Source organism: Anthonomus grandis, chromosome 13 (genome assembly GCF_022605725.1).
Source record: "Anthonomus grandis grandis chromosome 13, icAntGran1.3, whole genome shotgun sequence".
Classification (NCBI taxonomy): Eukaryota; Metazoa; Arthropoda; class Insecta; order Coleoptera; family Curculionidae; genus Anthonomus; species Anthonomus grandis.
Window position 1 is genome coordinate 14775799 of NC_065558.1, and position 23097 is coordinate 14798895.

Here is a 23097-nt window from a genome sequence, read left to right on the forward strand (position 1 = left end):
CCCAGATTTACCACAGATCTTTTAAACCATAACCGGAAGGTAGTAAGAATAATGGTTAGTCTGGTTACAGGCTAAACAGACATCTGACTTAAAAATTAGAGACTTGGAGTATTTTGTAAAAAGGAAATTTCTGAGAAAACACATGGATGACTACTTTCAATTTCAGCATTAAATTATGTCAAAGGTAAATACAGTTTTCTAAATAATTGTAAAAGAAATGACGGTATCGTTCTGAAGAATGATGAATTAGCTTAAAATCTTAAAAGCCAGCAAAACGTTCCTAGTGTCCAAACATGTTTTATGGTGAGGATTCTGTTGAGCCAGTATTAATTAATATCACCGAAATATTAATTTTTTTCAGGGAAATTCAAATATTCGAATTTAATAGAGATGCTGGACGAGCTGGCTCTATCGTATCTTTGATTTAACTACTTAATATCTCATGTTTCCTACCAATTCATTGTAAAAGATTATTCGATTTCTTGTTGAGATATTTTTAAATGAACTACTTGCTACAAGTCCGTCCAAGACTAAAAAAGTCGACTTAAAAAAGTAAGGCACTAATTCTGTAGCATGCATTTATTTTATCATAGACCGACACTAAGTAATAACATAATAATTTGTCATGCGCACGGGCCTGTACGGAACAGAACTACATAATGACAAAGAATACATGCATCTAAATTCTTCCAGATTTTCCAGAAAAATAGAAATTATCTTCAATTAAAATGCACAATTATTATTACTTGGTTTTTAGCAAAGATCCAAAGTTTTATTGTATTGTGTGTACCTCTTCATATTGATTAATCTATAATTTTTCTGATTTTATATTTAACTATTGTATTACTGTCTCTAACTTTAACATTAAAACTACGTATATAATTATTTCTTCATCTATATTAATTGTGAATCATCGAATCATTTTAGGATGCCTTAAAATATTATTTTTCTTTACGTAATAATTTTGTTCAATACAGTATAATTTAATGATGTTTTTTTCCAATTCTTTTTACGTCTAAGACCAACATAATTAACATAACTGTGTAAATTTAGAATTTTTTGCTATTTTTTGAGTGTTTACTGCATTGCGTTTTCCAATTAGTGTCTATTAGTGTATATACTTTAAAATGTTATTTTTCTTACGTAATTATGCTCCTGCAACTAAGGAACATCAATTTATTATTTCTTGATCTGACATTAATGATTATTAAGAATGCATTAATTTTTTGAACTATCATTGCAACTATCTTTTTTCTACGTATGCTATATATAGTATATAAATGAGAAGTATCATTTTATTGCAAATCCCTATGTTTATGGATAATTATAAAAATATTGGTTTTAAGGAAGATTTTTTTAATAAGTCAGGAAAGTTTCTTAGGGTCTTAAATAAGGCCTACTTACTTTTGCTAAGAAATTACTCTATTATTTGACTAGAATCAATAACATTTTGGGAAAAATACAGGGTGCTACCTAATGGTATATCATAGTTTGAAGGGGGCCAATTCCTGAAAAGTTCATATAAGCGTGGGTCCTAAAATGCTTAGTTTTTAGGATGTGTGTTAGTTTTATTTTATATTCAGTTCTTATTAAGTTTTTCAAAGACGGTTGGAGATATTGAACTGAATTTTGCTACAGGATATTATGGTATAAAAGCACGCATATACTTATCTTTCACTTTTTTTAAGCAACCAGTAGCATAGCTATAAGCAATTTTAATGCAATTTTACAAAACAAAAAATACTACGCCATTCACAAACAAAGTGAACAAAAAGCAATAATAATTAAATACTATTACATAATTTACTAAAAATGTGGGAACTGACCACCTCCCACCTCTATGCATGTTTCTGCTCTTTTTCTTATCGAATAACGGTCGATAAAATTACGGTCGAGTCAATCTGCTTTTTGCTCTTTGCAATCTATTCCAGTTTAATCATAATTTTACTTAATTTAACCATTTAATAATAAGAATTTTAAGGGTTTAACTGGCAATGATATTGTCAATCTTTTTGCAAATTATTTTTCGCAGAGATTATACATCAACAACATTACGCCATGATTCTATGGCTCTAGTTAATATAAATAACTCTACCATTTCAATATCTGAAATATATTTTAGGCTGAGTACATTGCATACTCACAAGTTACAAATTAGAGGCGTGTAAGTGTTCTCAGCTAAACTACCAAACTTTTTAAAAAATTGCTACATCATTATCTGGTGTCTAAGTTTATCTATAAGTCTATTTTATCTGAACTTGGTGATTTTGCGTTCTTCAATTTGTTGGTCGTTGTTTTGATTTCTGTTTTATTTATAATGTAGTTGTCGATGTTATTAGGCATGGTCCATAGATCCGCTTGTTCTTCGGTATTGTACAGACTCTTGAGGTGGCTTGTCTATTCCTCAGCGGTAATATTGGCTGCTGAATTAAATCGTTAACTGATTTCTTCTGCGATCTAATGAGGTTCCATATTCTTCGGTTTCCTCCGTATAAGTCATGTTAGTAAGAAACTGTTTGGATTTATCTCAGGCAGGTCCACACTGAGTTCTCACTTTTTTCACTATTTACTTTTGTTGATTTTGTCATTCAGTCAGGTGCATGATGTATACGCTGAATTTTCAAAAGCGTTCGACCGTGTAAATCATGAAACTTTAAAAAAACATAAATCGTTACAGCGTCTGTCATTCATTGTATAATTAATTGGCTGAGAAGCTACTTACCAGTTCTTTTAAAAATTCCATGCATGTTTCGAATAGTTTAATATCCATCGATAACTCTACTTCTTAGTTCTTCTAATGCCACAATTGGTAAATGATAAACCAATGTTTTTAACACAAATAAAAATCTAGGCTGTTTAGGTCAGGTGATTTAGGTGGCCAAAATCGTGGTCTTCCAGGGCCTATCTAATGATTTTGGTAAGCTCTATTTAAATATACTCACGGACTAATATGCTGAAGTGAAAAGAGCATTATACCGTCCTAGTAAAAAGTATTAAATGATCAGATACGATACCGATCTAAACGTTGAGTAAAAATTGTTCTTGAAAATGTATCTCCGTAATCGCATGAAGGTTTTCTTGGATCCAGTAATGATTTTTACTAAAATTGGTTATTGTATTTTTGAAAAAAAATTGCTTTGATCTTCTGTTACTTTTTGAAGATACCATTTATAAAATTGCGTACGCGCTTCATAATCTCTAGGAAGCAATGCCTGAATGTTCTGTTTGTGGAAAAGATATCACTAAGAGTCTCTTAAAATTGCCCATACCATCTTTTGTAGCAAATGTTTAATAACATACAAATTTTTTCGCATACTTATAGTGCAATCTTCTTTCTGGATCCCTGGAAGTATTTGCTTTAAAACTGCCAGATTCAGCTAGACGACGATGAATGTTTAGAAATATTCTTCTATCTAGAAGAGAGTGATTAGAATACCATAAAGCAAGACCTAATTAGAATATAATATATTATATTTTATTGAATTTTGTGACTCTCATAATTTCATTCCAAGCTGTCAGTCCGGTTTTCGTAAACAGTTCAGTACAACTACTTGTCTTGTAAAGCTTATTAATTATATAAGACATAATAAAGATAAGAAACTAACAACTTGCCTGTGTCTTCTAGACTTTAGTAAAGCATTTGATACACTTAAGTATAAGATGTTACAAGCAAAATTGCACTATTTTGGTTTTTCAGATAATTCACTAAATTTATTAAAGTCTTATGTTTCTGATAGATTCCATTGTGTTGTAATTAAAAATCAAGACTCAATTTCAAAATCGAACTATGTACTGGTTTAAAAACTGGAGTACCACAAGGCTCTATTCTAGGGCCTTTATTATTTTCCTTGTGTATAGCTGATATGGAAACAAACTTGACTTATACGAAACTTCAGCAGTCAGCTGATGATGTATACGCCTTTTTGTCCCAATTCGTTACCTCTTTCTCGAACACAATTTAATAATGATCTGGATAACATTTTTGAATATGCTAAAAATCACAATTTAAAACTGAATTCTAATAAATCATGTGCTCTTTTTATAGGATCCAATAAAATTCAACTTGAAGTAGCAAGGAATAACTATAATCTAAAAATCCAAAATACAAATATACCAGTAGTGGATGAAGCCGAAAATTTATGATTAATTCTTGATACCAGCTTAAGCTTCTTAGCCCATATTATTTAATAGCATTACTTATATGCGTCTAAGGGGTCTGCAAAATCTAAAACGTCACATTCCAGACAAAAAAACGAAATACTTCTTATGTAATACATTAATATTATGTTTGTTTAACTATTGCGATGTAGTTTATAATAATTGCATTACTCCCACAATACTAATTTTTTTCTTAGATCAATGGTGTAGTATTTTTTTGTAAAATTGTATTGAAGATTTGTTATAGCTACACCACTAGTGGCTCTAAAAAAATGAATAACCATCTAATAAATGTGTTCTTAAAACATAATATCATCCTGTGTCGAAATTCTTATACTTATTAAAAACTGAAAATAAAATACAACTGCACGCTAAAATAACACGCTGTATCTTAAAAACTAAACATTTTAAGGCCCATGTTTATATGAACTTTTTGACTTAAAATCAGTCCAAAATGCTCCATCAAATTATGACATACCACTAAGTAACGATTTGTATGTAGGAAGGTTTGATAGTTCGGTTTTATATTATAAAGTTATTTTAAGTTGGGCACCAAAAAGTGTTCTCCCAAATATAGATGATCTGATCTAGACGAAATCATAATTAAATATCTCGTTTCTCAGTAAAGACCTGGACCTGAAAGGCAAGCATCTACAGAAATATTACATTAAATGCATAAAAACCTTTTTTTAAATGCCCACATTTCCATTCTGAATTTTTACTACTAAAACAAAGTATACCAATACAAAATATCTTTATTGTGATGCTCCCTGTATATGTTAAAATCTTTTCTTTAAATATGTTTTTAAGTTATTAATTTTTGTTCTACCTTATTAACAAGTTGAAAATTGGTTGATTTTTCTTTTCTTTCATTCACTCGAATTGCATTGCTTTAATGCACATCCACATTTTAATGGTTTCTTCATTACATCTTTATAATAACGTAAAAGTTTTTTTTTTCAGTTCCACCTCTAGCTTCAACTATAAAGCTCATAGAGAAATTAACTACCATAAACAGGATGCTGATTAAAATCCTTTTAGCACCATCGCCACCTCATCATCTATAAGACCAAATTAAGATAAAAATCTTATTAATCTATAAAGCATGAGAAAGCACCTCATCTTTAACAACTCCTGTTTAATAGCCCTTATAGTAAAAAAAAAATTCATTAGCCGATGCAAATATATTTTTTAAACAACGAAGCCCATAAATACGTAACTTCCTCTACAGGGGGGTAGAAGAGGGGCGCAAGATAATAGAAAATTAGCACCTCGAAGTAACAATTCATAAGCGATCTCTAGACCATCATTGGTTGCCTCGGTGTACTAACCACGCCCTAGTTGTCTTTGAATACAACTGGAGCTACGCCCCATCATCAAATAGCCCCGCATTAAAACTGGTTTGAAACGGCAGTTGTACGAGCGGTTTCGACGCGGAAACAGCGTCTCTATCCTTTTGGGTTTTAGTCAACTATCGGTTCAAAAAAGATCATAGTACATTTTTTCTCACGAGTGCTGTAAGCAACAACAACAGTTACGCAACTATCTAGTTTAAAAATAGCTCCCCGTGTTTCCGTACCTTAGCCTTGGCGAAGTTGTTTTATTTTTTTTTTTGTTTAGTGTCGAGAGTGATGCTGGATTTTATTGGGGTTTTGTGATAGTGTTGACGCTGTTTTTTAAGTAAGTAGGACATATATACACACATAACTGAATGATTTGCGGTTTTTATTTGAAGACAAGATGTGGGAAGTACCAAGAAGAATCAAACATTCCCTGACGGTTTTCAATTTATCTTCTTCTTAGATCATGATCTTACTTTTTACTCTTTTCTTGCTGAATTTGAATTTCTGTCATGGAATATTTTTTTTGCTATTGGTTGCTATTATGTTTCTTAACCAACATGATTATATTAAATCAAAATCCCTAAATCCCTAAGAATATATATCTATAAGGATCTGAAAGGTCCAAATTCACTGAATTAGGTATATCTTAATGAAATACTGAAAAGTACATTAACCATCTAAAGAATCAAAAAAATCAGCGAATGTCTCTTTTCGCATTAATGTTTTCTTTTTTCAATTTCTTCATCATTTTATCCAATTAATTTCTTCTTATCAATAGTTAAATCTATCAAAGCAGCTGTAGATAGGAGTTGGAAAAGAAATAAATGTATATTGAGAGAATTATTTGTTTTGTCGCATGTGCTACTCTTGAGCATCATAGGTATATGTTTTTAAACTAATTTTCTCCTACTAAAAGTCACATTTCCTAGCCCCTGCAGCTGTAGTTTAATAAACTAGTGCATAATTTATCGATTGATTTCTCTATTAAAATTTTTGCGCATTTTTCATTTGGACAACCTATTATGTATCAAATTCATTACTGCTGCAACTATAGTTTGATAAACGAATAAAAAAATATTTAACAATGTTTTGAAGAGTACAAAATTAACTCCTGGAATCATAATTTGTTTTTGCCTACTGTTGGACCTAGGACAGGTATCATGTAATAATTTTCTGCAGTTGCTTATGATATTTGCTGATTATGACTGTTGCTACTGTTTATTATTTAGCTCAATGAGATAATGTAAATTATATTGAATATCTAAAAAAGATGTAAAGAGAGTCTAAAATTTCTTGAAAAAAAAAACAGTTTTGTAATTTATGCTTTTTATCTTTTGATAATTGTAAGTTGAACTGAATTGCTTGAAACTCAATTATATTGTGTAAATTATAGTTTTTTAATACCCCAGTTAAGATTATTAATTTATCTAATATAATTTGCCCCAAATCAAGTAGGTATATTAAAAGTAGATTCCTTGTGGGAAAAAAAATGCAAAAGTCGCAAAAAGGCATAATTCTGCGTGTAACTACGCGACAAAACCGTGAGATTTTTCAACATTTTACTTCTTTTTGCGAAAATTTTGAAGACAATAAGTTGTCCATAAAAAAAGCATTCTTATGTTTTTGAAGCATTTTTCAAAAAACATTTTTCCAGAGATTACCTACTTATTTATTATTAGTATTTTAGCTTTGAACTGAAAAATGCTTCAAAAAACATTTTTTTCAGAGATTTCACTAATTTGTTATTAGTAATAAACTTTAATAGTTTTAGTCATTATTTAAGTAAAATGTCATCTACATTACATATTCCGGCAAAAAATCATTAAAACCAGCAACAAATGTACCTAACTGTTCTTCTCATTTTAGCAAATGTAAAACGCCTTGTAAATTCTAAGCCGCATAAATCCAAAAGTTTCAGAAGCACTTTTTCGAAATGTCCTATTTAAGTTCTAACAAATTTGGAATGAGATATTGGAGTAAAGGAATATTGCCAGAGTTTTTACATCAGTTAGGTATACGAAAAAAATGCAAAGGTCTCAATAAGGCATAGATTTGCTACGCGACAAACCTTGAGATTTTCTTACATTTTACTTTTTTTTACGAAAATTTCGAAGACTTTCGAAGACAAAACAGTCAAATTCAAAAATTGATCATTTTGTATTATTAGGCACTTTAGCTTATGTAGTTTTAGTCGTTTAAGCAAAATGTCGTCTTTATTACATATTCCAGCAAGAAATCATCAAAACCAGCAACATATGTAGGTACTTTACTGTTCTCTCATCTTACCATCTTACCAAAACTTCTGCATTTATGCAGTAGTACATTTTTCGAAATATTCTAAGTTTTAACAAATTTGGAATAGGATCTATATTGGATCAACGGAATATTGCTAGAATCTTAATAAGACCCTTGCCTAGAATCACTTATTTATTACGCTCTCCAATCAATTTCTTATTAAAAAATTCAGATATCGGCCAATTAAATCGAGTTAAATTGGATCTAATTAAAAAATATAAAAAAAATCCTGATAGAGGAAATCCTGGCAATGTGTACAAGAGTGCTATATTGTCGCAAAACAATAAGCAACTCCTTCCTTGTCAAGCTGACTATAAAACTTCGGGACCTGATAAAGTCTAACTAATATTCACATCACCATTAGAATAAACATGCGAAATAACAGTAGTGTTTATTGAGTAAGAGTTTATTGAGCTTTAGTAATTTATTTATTTATTTATTTATTTATTTATTTATTACACTCTCACAAACACATTGGAAATGTAATTACATGTTAAGAGTGCTTACTAAGCTAGTAAAGGCGAGAAAAAGAAAGACTACAAATAAAATATACTAACTAAACAAATTAACAATATAAAAAAAATATAAAAAACATACAAATACATATAGCAGGTTCTAAAACAAATATGTGTACTACTTATACTTTGAACTACCTAAAATCACAGATCTAATTTGTCCTACAGAACTATTAAAGAAATCTATATCACATTTTTGTAAATATTCATTACTTTGGTACATTATTCGATTTATAGGTAAACTACTTGGAGATAAACATTGGAACAGCTTTTTATTTCTTATTCTTAAGTTTACTTTAGGAACCACAAAAGTTATGTTGTTAATTAAGGAACATTTCTTATACTTTAAATTGTTGACAATATTATATATAAATAGTACATCATTTAAACTTCGTCCAATACTTAATCTAACCATACTAAAATCAGTCAGCATACTTTCATAAGAAATCATATAGAGACAGGTATATTATGAGTTTTTAAGTATAGATACCTTAAAAACCTCTTTTGCACTTTTTCAATCATATCAATATGCATCAATGACTGTGGTGACCAAATAACAGAGGCATATTCTAAATGGGGTCTAACCAATGTATTGTATAACATTATGATTGATTTTATTTGTTTAAAGTTTTTAGTGTTTCTTATTACAAATCCAAGAACTTTATATGCTTTATTGACAATAGCTTCATAGTGCTGGTTAAATTTAAAGTTTGACTGCATGTACACACCAAGGTCCCTACATTCCACTTTTCGTGTAAAAGTTAGGACATGACATTTACCAACATTTAATGACATTCTATTGACCTTAAACCACTCAGACACTGAGTCTAAATCACTCTGCAACTCATCACAATCTTTAATAGATGATATATATTTAAATAGCATAAAGTCATCTGCAAACATGACACACTCAGAACATTCTACAGAATCTGGCAAGTCATGAATAAAAGTCACAAACAGTAATGGACCAAGGTTACTGCCCTGTGGCACTCCAGACACTGCTATGTACTGCACAGATAATTCTCTACCCATCTTAACCCGTTGAATTCTTTTCTTTAGATAGGAAGCTATAAATTTACATGCGGACAGAGAAAAACCGAATTTACCCAGTTTAGTAATCAGCAGACCGTGATCAACCTTATCAAAAGCTTTTTCACAGCCCGTCATGATCACATCTAACTGCTCCTTATTGTCAATAGCCTTAGCTGTTGCCTCTGTCAGAAGGTCAAGATTGGTGACAGTCGAGACTCCCGGCAAGAAACCGTGCTGCTGTAGAGCAAATTTATTTATAAAGCTGTTCAAGATATCTTGGTATAGAATGTTTTCAAAAATTTTTGCAAGAGAATTGAGAACACTAATTGGTCGATAATTGTTAACCAAACATGCATCTCCCGATTTAAATATTGGAGTTACTGTTGCATACTTTAGCATTTCAGGAAATGTATTCGTCATTAGACTCAGAAATTAAATAAAAAATTAAAAATTGTTTTTAGTGGAGCACACAAAATATCAGAACATCCCTTATAAATATAGGAAGGTACGTGATCGTTACCAGTGGCCTGGTGTTAGTGTTAAAGCGAAATAAAAATTATAATAGACCACTATTTTGGCAGAAGCTAGTTTACTTTTTGTTTTACATTCATTTAGTCATTTCATAATTTACCCCATAGCCATGAAGGACTCTTTTTTTAAAGCTTAGACAACAGATATAATTTAGTGCTTAAATCTGATATGAATTTGCCATAAAAATTCACCAACCCAAGAATGATTTTAGAGTGATAATGTCGCTTGGAGCAGGTGCATTTACATTTGCCTTTCTTTTATCTGAAAAGTCCTCACCCTTTTTTTATTTATAGTGTAACCTAGAAAATTTATTTATTTTTGAAATAATTAACATTTTAACAATTTAGTGAACAAACCACTTTGCTGAAATTTATCGAACACCAAAAACATATTTTTTAAGTGAGCTTCATTATTCACTGCAGTGATTAAAATATCATTATCAAAGATGGCTACACTCTCCAAATTTGCTAAAATATTTTGAATAATTCACTGAAAAATTCCAGGACTATAGATGCAATTCCACATGGCAATTTGTTCATTCTAAATTGACCTTTGTGGATTATTTAAAACTGTTAGGGCCTTAAATTCATCTGATAATTTAATTTGTGCATAAGCTTGTGATAAGTTCATTTTGCTAAAATGAACCTCCAAACTTAGCACAAAGATGATCTATTGGAACTGGGGATATTTATCAATCCGCAAATGCTGTTTTAAGGAAACTTTAAAATTCCTGTTCAACTTTCTTCCTTAATGCTAAATTTCAAGATTTTCAGAAAACAGGGAAAGTATTATCCTTTAAGTGTAAGGTAGCATTGCCTCTGGTATATTTATCTAATTCTTTTTTTGAAAACATCAACTAAATATTTATTTAATAAAATTTAGGGAAGACTTAAAATGTGTAATTTGATTTAAATTTAATATTTTATCTAGTGAAATTTGCAGACTTGGTATCCATCCAATCACGACCCATGATTGATGTTTCCTTATTTTTAATCACAAATAAAGTTAACCCTGCACCTTTTTCAAAGTGAGTGACAGTTTTGCGACTATAACTTAAGCTATTTAATAAGTATCCTAAATATGATTTTAATTTAAGTTTAGAGGGATTTATGGGTTAATATTCAAAAGATTCTTTATAAAATATTTCAGGAATGGCAGAAATTGGAGACCCAGTGTCAACTTCCATAGAGACTGTCTTGACCATGCGCGATGTTAAAAAATTTGTTATCTGCTTCAGAAATGTGTTCCTTAAATGCTCGATCTTTCTTAGTGTTTACCTCTATCCTTTTTCTGACTACTGCAAAGTGGAGATATGTGCTCTCTTTTCTTGCAGACATTGCAGTTGGTGTCCTTAAAATAGCAGTCGATGTTGTGGTTGGATTTACCCCAATGGCGGCATCTGTTCCCTCCTGCTGAGACTTGGGGTGACATGGCGTGTGCTCCCTTATATCTAACAATGTTTGTGGCTTTTTGTAAGCTTTGACAACAAGTTGAACTGAAGAGAAGACTGCAATGAGACCTGCGTTGGTTTCCGCAATTTCCAAATTGAATTTCTCAAGCTGTTGGTTGAAGGTGTTCTTTGACCAGCTTGATTAGATCCTCAAAATTATTATCCTTCGGTGCCTCTGGTTTCTAGCGCAAAGGCACCAAAGAATAATAATATACCATGAGTTTAAATGCTTCGTCTCCAACTGCCTTATTAAGATGGCAGTCTTTAACTCCCTTTTACTTTGGTTTACTTTGAAGTACTGATTCATTCTGGTGATGTACGAACTCCAATCTCCTTTACCAATTTTAAAAGTTTTTTTTTCCCAGGTAATGTAATTTAGTTCAGCTAATTACTTTACGGATTGCGCCAACACAAAATACCTGGTGAACGAATGGAGTATACCCAGCACGTTCTGAATGTTTTACACGTGCTTGCATAGTAGCCTTGGACTTAATATCCAAATAACCTGTTAAAAATTATACAAAATTTCAATATATGGACATTAAGGGTTCAAGGGTCTTTAAATAACAGTGTTTGTATTTTTTTGTTTTGGGTGTATTACCTACTTATGCTTAGATATTCATGTAACTCTTACATCCTAGCAAACTTCTTCAATTTAAAATTCAAAACAATGAACGTTCTACCATGAAATGTATTTTCAGCAAAAAGCATGAATTTATCTGTTAGTTTTATAAATGATACCTAATTAATAAATGACAAAACATAAATTGGTGAATCTCTATGGTAATATTATTTTGTGCTGGGAGCATTTCATCAGCACTTACAACCAGTTTAGTGATGACCTTACAGAAGATATTTTTACAAAATATTCATTATAAAATATTCTAGTAGACACAATCGAACGCCTTGATGAAGTTCAAAATACTAAAATACAATATGATTAATTGAGTCAAGTAAAACTCGTTCAAGTAAAAAAGTTGTCGTAATATTACTATAGATTTCAAGAAATACTTTTTCTAAAATCTATTTTCCTAATTATAATTATTGAATTACCAATTATTGACCTACCATAATTAGATGGTGCTCAACTGATCATCCAATTAAATAAAATTATAAAACTGAACTTTCATTCTTAATAGGTTGATGTGCAAGATTGCAAAAACATCACAGGGTGGATTCTATACATCCTATCATAAAAAATCTGATGAAAATTGAGGTTCAGATTGCTGTATTGCTAAGACGATACAGTTCACTTGACAAATAGTTGTTGATGGTAATACCTCAATCTTAACTTCTCATCAAATAGTTACATCTTAGAGGTCTCAACATACATAATTTCCGATTCAATAACTCCTTTCCGTATTTGTATAGATCTAAAAGTCTGAATATAATAATGTCAAAAGTATAAAACAAAAATAAAAAAAACATGAACCTTAAGAACATACAGTATTACAATTTAAAGCATAGGACGAGGTCAAAGAGTCTCATTAGAATATGCCTTGAGTAATAGGCGTTTTTTTAACTTTCTTTTAAATTGCTTCACATTGGCAATATTTCTAATGCATACAGGATCATGGTTGTAGATTTTCCTATCAAAGTATATCAGAGAGTTTTTGGTGAGCGAGAAATTAGGCATAGTTAGACAAAAATTTTTCATTTGACGAGTAGCATGTGCAAGGTTAAGGGAGAGGTTTATACTACCATTAAGTCAGTACAAAGGTTTCCAATACAAAAAGGGAAAAGTATTTTTAAAGAACCTATAGCTCTTCTGATCTTCTTCTCTGTTCATCACATATTAAAACTTTTATATCACACCTAAAGGAAATGCCTTCCCAGAATTAAAAACAAGACCGTTAGATGCACGTCACTCTCTATACATATCTTCGACAATTTGAGCCCATACATAGGAACTAGATCACGCCAATATATGTGGTATCGTCCGCAAACAGGACCACCTTTACCTCCAGTTTTAAGGCGCTCAGGTCTTGTTTTCAAGGATGATATGGAAATCGCAACTGTCTGAGTACGTATTGATAAATAAAAGTTGAGCCACTGCCAGATAACAAGTAAAACTTAGGCAGCAGCATCCCGTATTTTAATGTCAAAGTCAAAAATAGCTTTATTGTTACGTAACATAATCTGTTGTTAACAAAGCATTATATAAAACCTTAAAAATAGTTGACAACATAATCTTTTACAAAAATATAAAAATTTTAACAATTCTTACATACATAGAATATAGAACAAACCCAAAGAAAAGGTAGTAAGAAGTCACATACGCTACGCAAAACTCCTCACTGTCAAAAAGTTGTATTAAAAACTCGTTTAGAGAATAAAATGCTTTAGCAAGTAAAAGTTTCTTTATATTTTTCCTAAAACGTTTTTCACAATTTATTAGCCTTATATAAAGAGGTAGGTGATAAAAAGCCTTCTGCTCCTGTACACAATAGAGGACTTAATCTGCTCACTTTTTGAGATAGGCAGAGGTAAAGAAAAGGTTGTTCGGAGATTGTAACCCGAGGATGATGGCGATATTTTTTGTAGATAAGACAAAGTCTCTAAAATAAAAAGGCATGGCAATGTCAGGACAGAGTGTTTTAAAAATAATGGCCTACAGGGGCTACGAAAGGGAGCTACACACATATAGCGTATGGCTCTTTTTTGCAAAATAAATAGAGAGCTGAACAAATACTGAGAACACACACCCCAAAACACAATACCATATCTCAGATGAGACTCAATAAGAGTATGGTAGGCAATTTTAGCCACATCAAGTCCCAGAGAATGTGTTATTACTCTAATAGCATAACAGTTGGATGATAACTTCCCTATTAAAGAGGAGATATGATTTTCAAATTTTAAATGCTTATCAATAGTCAGACAGTCAAATTTTCATATTTCAGAAGGACTTATTGTTTCATTTTGCAAAGTGACAGTTCCAAAGTTACATTTAAAAGTTAAAATATTAGCTTTAGAAATATTAAAAGTTAATCTACTAAATTCACACCATGACTTTACAAGAATTAAATCTTCATAAACAATATTCTTTAACCTCTTGATGTCAGTGTCATGCCAAAGTAATGTTGTATCATCCGCAAAGATATTAAATTTGCCCCTAATTGGAATTTGAGAGATATCATTGACATATAGCAGGAACAATATTGGTCCAAGAACAGAACCCTGGGATACACCCGCATCCATATGTAGACGGGATGACATATTATTGTCAAAGAATACCCTTTGTGTTCTTCCAGATAGGTGAGAACGAAACCAGTCGAGAGCAACTTGCCTTAGATAAGTCACAGAACACCGCCGCCGCACTCTCCTCAGCGTTCATCCCCATGTACAGACTCTCCAAAAAATTGAAAATAGCATCAGATGTACCCAGTTTCGTTCGGAATCCAAATTGCTGATGGTTAAGAACATTATGCCGTTTCAGAAATGCCATCATCCTAGTTTTTACCAATCTCTCTACAAGCTTGCCAAGCGTGGGAAGCATGGCTATGGGTCTGAAATTTGATGGGTCATCATAGTTTCCACCCTTAAATAATGGTATAATCAAGGCATCTTTAAGTAAATGTGGAAAGGACCCACTTGAAGGTGAAACATTTATCACCTCAGCCAAAGAATCAAGTAATAAATCGGTAGCGCTATTAGGACCTTTAGTGACAGCCCATCCCATCCAGAAGAGTTCTTATTTTTCATTGGGGATAGAGCTTCTATTATTTCACTAGAATCTGTTGGTCTAAAGAAAAATGTTTCAGGCACCTTAATTTTGTGTAAGTATGAGCGCGGATCTCTAACAGACTGAGGCAATAATATTGATAGACCCAAAGCAACACTCTGGAAAAAATGATTAAGTGTTTCGGCCGACACCGTGCTATTAGAAACAGGAGGGTTCCCACGTTCACCTCGTAAGTCATTGACAATTTTCCAAGACTCTCTAGACTTATTTCTTGATTGGTTTATTTTACTTGAGTAGTATAAGTTTTTTACCAGTTTCACTGTATCGCGGTAAATTTTGCGATATTTATTAAAGTAGGATATGAATCTGGAGTTGTCTAGGGCAAAAAATGCTTTATCACATGTAAACCGAATACTTTAAATATATAATAGAAGACCACTGCCACAGCCTCACCAGCATGTCAACAAATATACACCATCTCTAAAATACCCTTCTGCTCGTTGACATTTTTTAGAAATATTTGTTATGGTAGATAAAATAGAAATCGAGCGAAAGTTGCAAGGGACCAATTTTATGTTGAGGAAACACCATTTCCTCATTTAAACTGGCTACTGGCAGCAAGGCTAGAAAACTACTATTAAGCCAAGAGTGGTGTTCAGAAGATTTAAGGCCCTTTAAACCCTTAAGTGTCTCATTAACCTGAGTTACATGCACAGAGCGAAAAAAAGAAAGATTGCTGAACCGAGATAAACCCTCCAATGAACTATCGGCTGTCTCACGCAAATACCCGTTCAATACAATAACTTTCAAGTCAGGTTCGATAGACCTTTTACGAAAAGCATGTCGAAATCATTCAAAATCGAGCAACTTTACCTTTGCCTATTAGCAGATGAGACCAAACGATCTGTATAATAGCTTTCTTTGGAATTATTCATTACGACCATACGATATGAATTAAATTTTGGCTCTTAAATGATAATCTTTGCATATAAACGTAAACATATTAAATCAAACGATATTTTTTGTAGCCTTCATTTGATCTGGTTCAAGGGGTAAAGCAGCTGACCTATTTGTGATTTCATTCACTTTTTGATCCCTTTTTAATTGAAACCACACAGTTTAACCATATGATTAAAATATAAAGATTGTTGTTTTAGTAAGATAATCTGACCAAAATCGTGAAATTAGGAAATTCCCTGATAATTTTTTATCCCAGATTATCGAGAAATCTATGTAGTATTGAAGTGGTTTAATATCAATTAAGGTTAAAGAGTAATTCTATATCTTACAGTGACAGATTGTTTAAAAAGAGATTAATTACCGATCATGTTGGTGTTTTTGTCGGTCCGGATTAGTTGATGAATGTTATTTTGGATACTTTAATCGGCATATAATCGAACATTATTGACATCTTTTAAAAAACCGTTTAGTTAGTTGATATATTGCAATAGAAATACATCTATTTTTTTAAGTGGCTTTATACATTATGGTAAGTGACCTAACTTCACAAGAATGATCAATAAACATTCACATCGCTGGCCAGGCATACTATTTATCCTATTTTTATTCTTTTTTTTTGCTTACCAAGCAATTATTAGAGGCCTTGTTTTGTAAATGCGGATAAGGATCTAATTTCCATTAGCATAAATGTTTATTCATATACAAACGTGAGATTTTTGACTGCATATTTATGGTGCTCGTGGACGTTGACTTTCTGCTTGAAAAATCACCGAAATCGTCACTGTAGAAAACTAGTTTATACTTTAGGTTCTTTTGGTCCGTTTAACACAATGAAAGAGAAATAATCTTGTATAGTTTATATATGTTTTGCACTTTTTCTCATGCACATTTCTCATCACCATATTTAAAATATGTAGCAAGTAAAAATAATAAAAGGAAACAAAACGGTCATTGTGACAAGCAAGAATGAAACTTGGAAGATTGTGGCAGTATAAAATGGATAAATAGAATGTGAAAAAACTCCAGGAAATTCTTCTATAAATATGTATTTTGATGAAGAACATATATTCAAGAAACAAAAAAGAACTCAAAAACAGCAAGAAGTACCTAGATGTTTGGCAAGAAATACAAAAAGACGCAAGTGAGTAGATATGAAACTGGAAGGGCTACAAAAAAAGAATATCTATACTAATCCTTATGTTTTCGTATGATGTTTAAAGATTTGAAGCACTTTGACGAGCAAGTGGTGAGAGTATTGAACAAAAAGCAACAATATTAGCTGCATGTCGGAATATACTGGCTTTAGGATTACCATTAGCTACAAATAATGCTACTTGTTCAGCAGATAAAAGTATATCATTAGATTTGTTGATAAATAACGAAAATAGTTTTAATATCGTAGAGAAGTTCAAAGCAGTTCTTAGACATCTTATTCATTAAATTTATTAAAAAAAGGGAGTGTCAGTGTTTAGAATAACGGTTAGTTGATAAACAATGAAGACACCTTAGAAGAACTTATAGCAAATCTCAGACTTTTTACTGACTTTCCAGAGGGTCAGAATTCAAGCTTGTTATTTGGTAAACTATGTTAGATTCTATTCATCCAATGCTGCAAATTACGAAATTCGAAAAATACTTAAGATCTGGATAGTTTTTATCGAAAAAAAAACAGGAAGAGAAGTTTAAAAAATGGAATAACGAAACTAAAAAAGAAAATAGAAGTTTAACAAGAAGTAAGTAAATAGGTACGAAACTGGAAAACCTAAAAAAAATTAAATCTATAGAAGCTTTTTTCTGATATATACTAGCTTTAGAATTAACATTAATAGTGCCACTTGTCAAACATAAAAAAATATATCACTAAACTCTACTCATTGCATTATATTGACGATTTGCTAATGAATAACGAAGATAATATTATCAGTCTATAGGAGTGAATTCCAAGCAAACACAAGAGCTATTAATCCTTTCATTCATAGTTCATACCCGATCTCACTTCTTACCGAAAGAGCTGACTTTTTTTAAAGGCAGTAATTACAAGCTTGCGGCTCATTTCTTTGTAAATTATAATAGATTCCATTTATCGAATGCTACAAATTATGAAATTCGAGAAATACTAGTATAGTCTCTATCGATAAAACAAAGAGCCGTTAAGAGAAAGAGGTGGTCTGCAACTGTTAAAGATGTAGACATAGTGGCCATATTCGTTCAATATCCAGAAACCAACACTAAGAATATGTGATAACACAAAAAAGGTAACTTTTGGCAGACTAAGATGAGTCAAAACTAAAAGAAGGGAAGCAATTATGCTTAAAATAAATAAATACTGACAATGATGGCTACTAATTGGTCCGCTCGCTGGAAGCCTGCCTGCACCAAGATTTTCAATACTTAAAGAAAACCCTTAGAAATGTAATATTTAAGGATCATTTTAGGGCTATATTACATAGCTTTGGATTATAAACTAAAAAAACTAATATTGACAAGTTTGTATGCAGGAAAATCATAATGAGTTTACATTCGCTTGATTTAAAGTTTGGATTCTGCAATGCTTCTAACTAATTTGAGCAGTTAATCAAAGGAAAGTGTTTTAAGGGGGCTTAGATTAAAAACAGCCATGTATACTTTGATAATGTCTTGGTAATGGGCTTTTAACGATTATTTGGCAAATAGAACCAAATTTTATTAAATCCAAGAATATCATATATCTTCGACTAAAAATGTCATGTCTAATATAAAAACAAAAATCTAAACCTAATAATTTTTCCTATCAAAGGATCACCTGATTTAAATTAACTAATCAACATCTACATTGGCTACTAGAAGATCGATTTCAGTAGTTATCGTGTGATCCCACTTAAAACCATATAGAGATGCCCATACTTATTAGGTAACAGAGTATTGATAGCTCTTGACTCGCTAATGAGTTAAAATTACCTGGAAGTCCTAATTATTTAGCCAAAGTATTACTTGACACGCCACGCTAATTTCGCGCCTATGAACGTATGTTTCCACACGAAATTTCTACAATAATTGTGCTAATCGAACGTCAATGACGCGTTAATCTGTCTGGTTTTGTTTCAATTTCAATTGTGCTCGTATGTTAATTTAGTCGTCTAATTTGAAGAATAATGTTTCATTATGACAGATATTTTAAATATATTTGTTTCTGTCTCATGCTACTTATGGATATCCCAATATTATATACACTTAATGTAATTGGATACTCAGGTGTACGCATGTTTTGGTTTGGCAAATCCAGCGTTGTTAGAAACTCCGAAACTTTTTGTGCTACACAATTACGTTTGTTTGTATAATTTATTTCTGTAGAGTTTTATTTTTCTATTAGGTTTATTTCTATAAAGTAAATATATATGTTAGATTTTAAGTATAATATATATCATATGTCCTTGGAATGATGTCTGTTCCCGGACCAATGACCAAAAGCTCTTCAGACAGCAAACCGTGGTTCGATAAAACTTGTACGATCGATACATGCAGAGAAACAAATATTGTGAATAGATGGTGAAGAACAACCTACATTGCCCAAATGGATTAAGTTCATTGTAGTCTGTAATAAAAGCAGTTGGTCGAGGTTTCTGTAGATCAAAAATTCTACCATAGACTAGGGAAGATGGTTCTATTGCAATGACCACAATGGAAAAGGCAGACTTGCTGGATCAGATGTTCGCATCAAACTCTAGACTAAACACCACCGAATTTGCTAAGAAGACTTCTTTGATGCCATTGTCTTCTTAAAAAATTCTTAAAAAAGTTTTAAAAACTTGAACACTAACAAGGCCACCATACACTGTTGGAATACCGCCAATAATATTAAAAAAGTGTGCGGTCAGGCTGACACCACCGTTGTGCGGTTTTCTCTTTCATACAGAAGAGGTCGCTTCCCTGGAGACTGGAAACTTGCGCGGATTTAACCGATACCCAAAAAGGAAAAAAGACGGTGCCCATCAATTACCATCCAATTGCTTTATTTCCTGCAATGACCAAGCTAATGAAGAAACTGCATGTCAACCGGCAAATTTTTAAATGCCCGGAGTCCACCAATATCATTAGTGACCGTCAGTATGGTTTTCGAAAACACAGGTCAAGGACACATTTGTACCTAGGCTATCGAGATATATGGTTCCGTGCAATAGCTCTAGAGACATTGAAACCTCTTAAACAAACTATATTATGATGGTTTGACACCAACTCTCGTTGCTTGGCTTTGAGGCTTCCTCGAAAATCGATCCATGTCATTGATGGATACACCTCTTCTTGTTAAGCAGTGTGTATCAGCCAAATGAAAAAAACTCGATAATAAATAAATAGAGATATTTTCGAAAAAAAAGCTCAACAAACGTCGATTGGTATTTTTACTTGCCCATTTTTTTTCAAGAAAAAAAAATTATATAGGGTGTGTCATGTAGCAGTGGTCAATATCAACTTTTTTATTTTAAATGCGACTCCCTGTATATTACTCAGTTTTTGGATTCTTTAGAGTATTCTAGACATATTTTATGTACAATGTTCTATACCGATGTTCAACTGTTTCGGAGATATTTAATGTGTTATTTCTTATTGAAACAACAACAAAAATATGAATGTCAATGTAGATGCTCAATTTCGCTTTCGCCACGAACGTTTTAGCAATATCCTAATCTTAAATAGAAATGTCTTCTAACGTTACTCAACATCTCAGACGTGACCAAATAAATCGCAACCGTTCCTCGCCTTTTCAAGTCAACTAAGTCGAGGGGTTTAGTTTTGTAAATAATATTTTTGACGTATCCCGATGAAAAAAGGCCAGATGATGTCAGATTAGGGGATCGTGCTGGCCATTCCATCGGTCCTCGTCTCCCTATCCACCGACTTGGAAATATTTGGTTGAGGTACTGCCTGGACATTGATTTGGTAAAAAACCATATGATATTAGCTGAAACTTGTGGGTTCGCTGCATCAGGACATAAGTTTGTCAAAGTTGGCACGACATTATTTTGGAGCAGTGTCATTATTCTGGATGCAGAATAAATATGACCATCAGAAAACAAAACATGACCTGATTGGATCTCATTCTATCTAGCTTTGCCATCATTTGTTCACAAAAATCCGTTCTCTTATCAAAATCGTTGTCCATGAGTTCCTCGAGTTGGTATTAATTTATAGGGACATTTTTTTCATGTTCGAATAGTCGATGAATAGCTAACATCAAACATTGGCGCTACTTGTGAAGAAGTATGTGGATTTTCCTCAAACTCAAGCATAATACCACTTATAGGTACTATCACACTATCACACACACGTATACAGGTATTGTGTGTGATATATAACTTGCCTTTGTATCTGTGTGTTCCGCCAGAAGCAATCATCTATAGAATTATTATTTTGTGCGTTTCTCTTAAATGAACCATTCTTCTGATAAGCAGTTAACGAAATTCAAACCACTATGACACTGATAACTATTGCTGACAGACAATAATTTCTAAGGTCAAGCATCTTAAACCAAAGTGAAAAACACAATTTTTATTATTTTTTTTTAAAGCTTATATCAGTAAAAAGGTATGTTGAAATGGTTTATATTTACTTTCCCATTATCAAAACTAAAATGGAAAATGAGTATTGAGTGCGTTATAACGAATTTTTGCAATAAATCGGAAAACACTTAATATCTCCAAAACAGTTGAATATTAACATAGGACATTGTACATGAAATATGTTGAGAATACTCTTACGATTTTTTTAAGAATAACCCCATTTATTTATTATGAAATTTATTCCATTTGACTGATACACACTGTATATCAGCGACCTTCTCGACAAGACTTCTAATTTAAAGCTGTCATCAGCAAAATGACAGTACATTGGTGTATTGCTTCAAATCACCCAACCAGATGATTTCAGCCGACACCCAGTGTCAGGCGTCGGTAGGTAACAACTATTAATGCCGACTTTAACATCATTTTGGAGTGGGGCGAGTAAACTCAATCAATCTGATTGAGTTTAACGCAGCTCAGCAAGACTCAGGCTGCTGTATTTACATTCATCGATTTCTTGAATATTGCTCTCACATACACAGCTCTGCACCCAAACAACGCTGAAGCTGCTTTATTCCATCCAGAAGAGTCTCATACGTCTTATAGGAGATCCAGGAATAACTAAGAGAAGTCAGTTTGGCGCATAGAAGGAAGCTGGTGGACCTGACTGTTTGATCGATACCATCACGTCTCTTCCGAAATGGTTCATATTATTCCTCCTTAGCTATACACACAAGATCTACTTGACAGGCAGATGAGACTCATGAATCGAGTGCATCTGCAGACGCCTAGAACGTCAATATATCACGACTCCTTTTACGGAGAACTGCAAGTCTGTCGAACTAACTCCCAAAGCATGTCTAGCCCGAACATTAGAACTTTAAGAAAAATATCTGCAGGTACCCTCGTAACACTGGCGCAACTTGTGATATCCAACTACCATAGAGTTTGCCTTTTTATGCCAGTGCATTTCGTACAAAAAATTGAATGAATATCTCCTTTGTTGAAGTAAAATTCTTAAAATTAAAACAAATTACCCAAAAAAAAACAAAGCAAATATTATTTGTAAATTGGATATTTACTTATATTGAAAATGAAAAAAAAACCAAACAATTATTCACCTTCTATCTCTTTTTTTGCAGACGAAAATGACCCGGGAACAGAATTAAAGTAGCGCGCGATCCCGTCGCTCCCCCAACCGCCAGAACATGTTGTCGGCCGGCATGGGATACGGGGCGGCTCCAGGGGCGGTTTCTGGGGCGACGCCCCCCTATTCGCCACCCCCCACTGCTCGTCACAGTCCCCTGCCTAGTTTCGGGTTCACGCAGGAGCAAGTGGCTTGCGTGTGCGAGGTAAGTTTCTCCATGTGGAATTTTTTATGGATAATAATGTGTGTCTCGTGCGTGGCATGCATGCCGATGTGTTTTTGATAATGGAATTCGTGATTATATCGTATTTGTCATTTGATATTATGGATTTGAGGATGAGTGTACATCAGTATCCGATATAAGGAAATTGTGGCGAGTTTTTTATACGATACTGAAGAGCTTCATTTCAAGGATAAATAATTCATTAGGACAATGTTGAAAAAACT

General features: G+C 32.5%; 1 protein-coding gene across 3 annotated transcripts in view; it reads left to right on the top strand.

Annotated features, from left to right (window-relative positions):
* Window positions 1-23097, top strand: part of LOC126743777 (homeobox protein six1) — a 68350-nt gene continuing 45253 nt past the window's right edge. The window contains exons 1-2 of one of the 3 annotated variants that reach the window (XM_050451000.1): window positions 1-184; window positions 22646-22855. In XM_050451000.1, the coding sequence (XP_050306957.1) occupies window positions 22712-22855 (144 nt within the window). In that variant the 5' untranslated portion in view covers window positions 1-184; window positions 22646-22711. Of the gene's footprint in view, window positions 185-5566; window positions 5839-16368; window positions 16499-22645; window positions 22856-23097 lie in introns of those variants that run through there. The other 2 variants (XM_050450998.1, XM_050450999.1) reach the window with 2 other exon arrangements.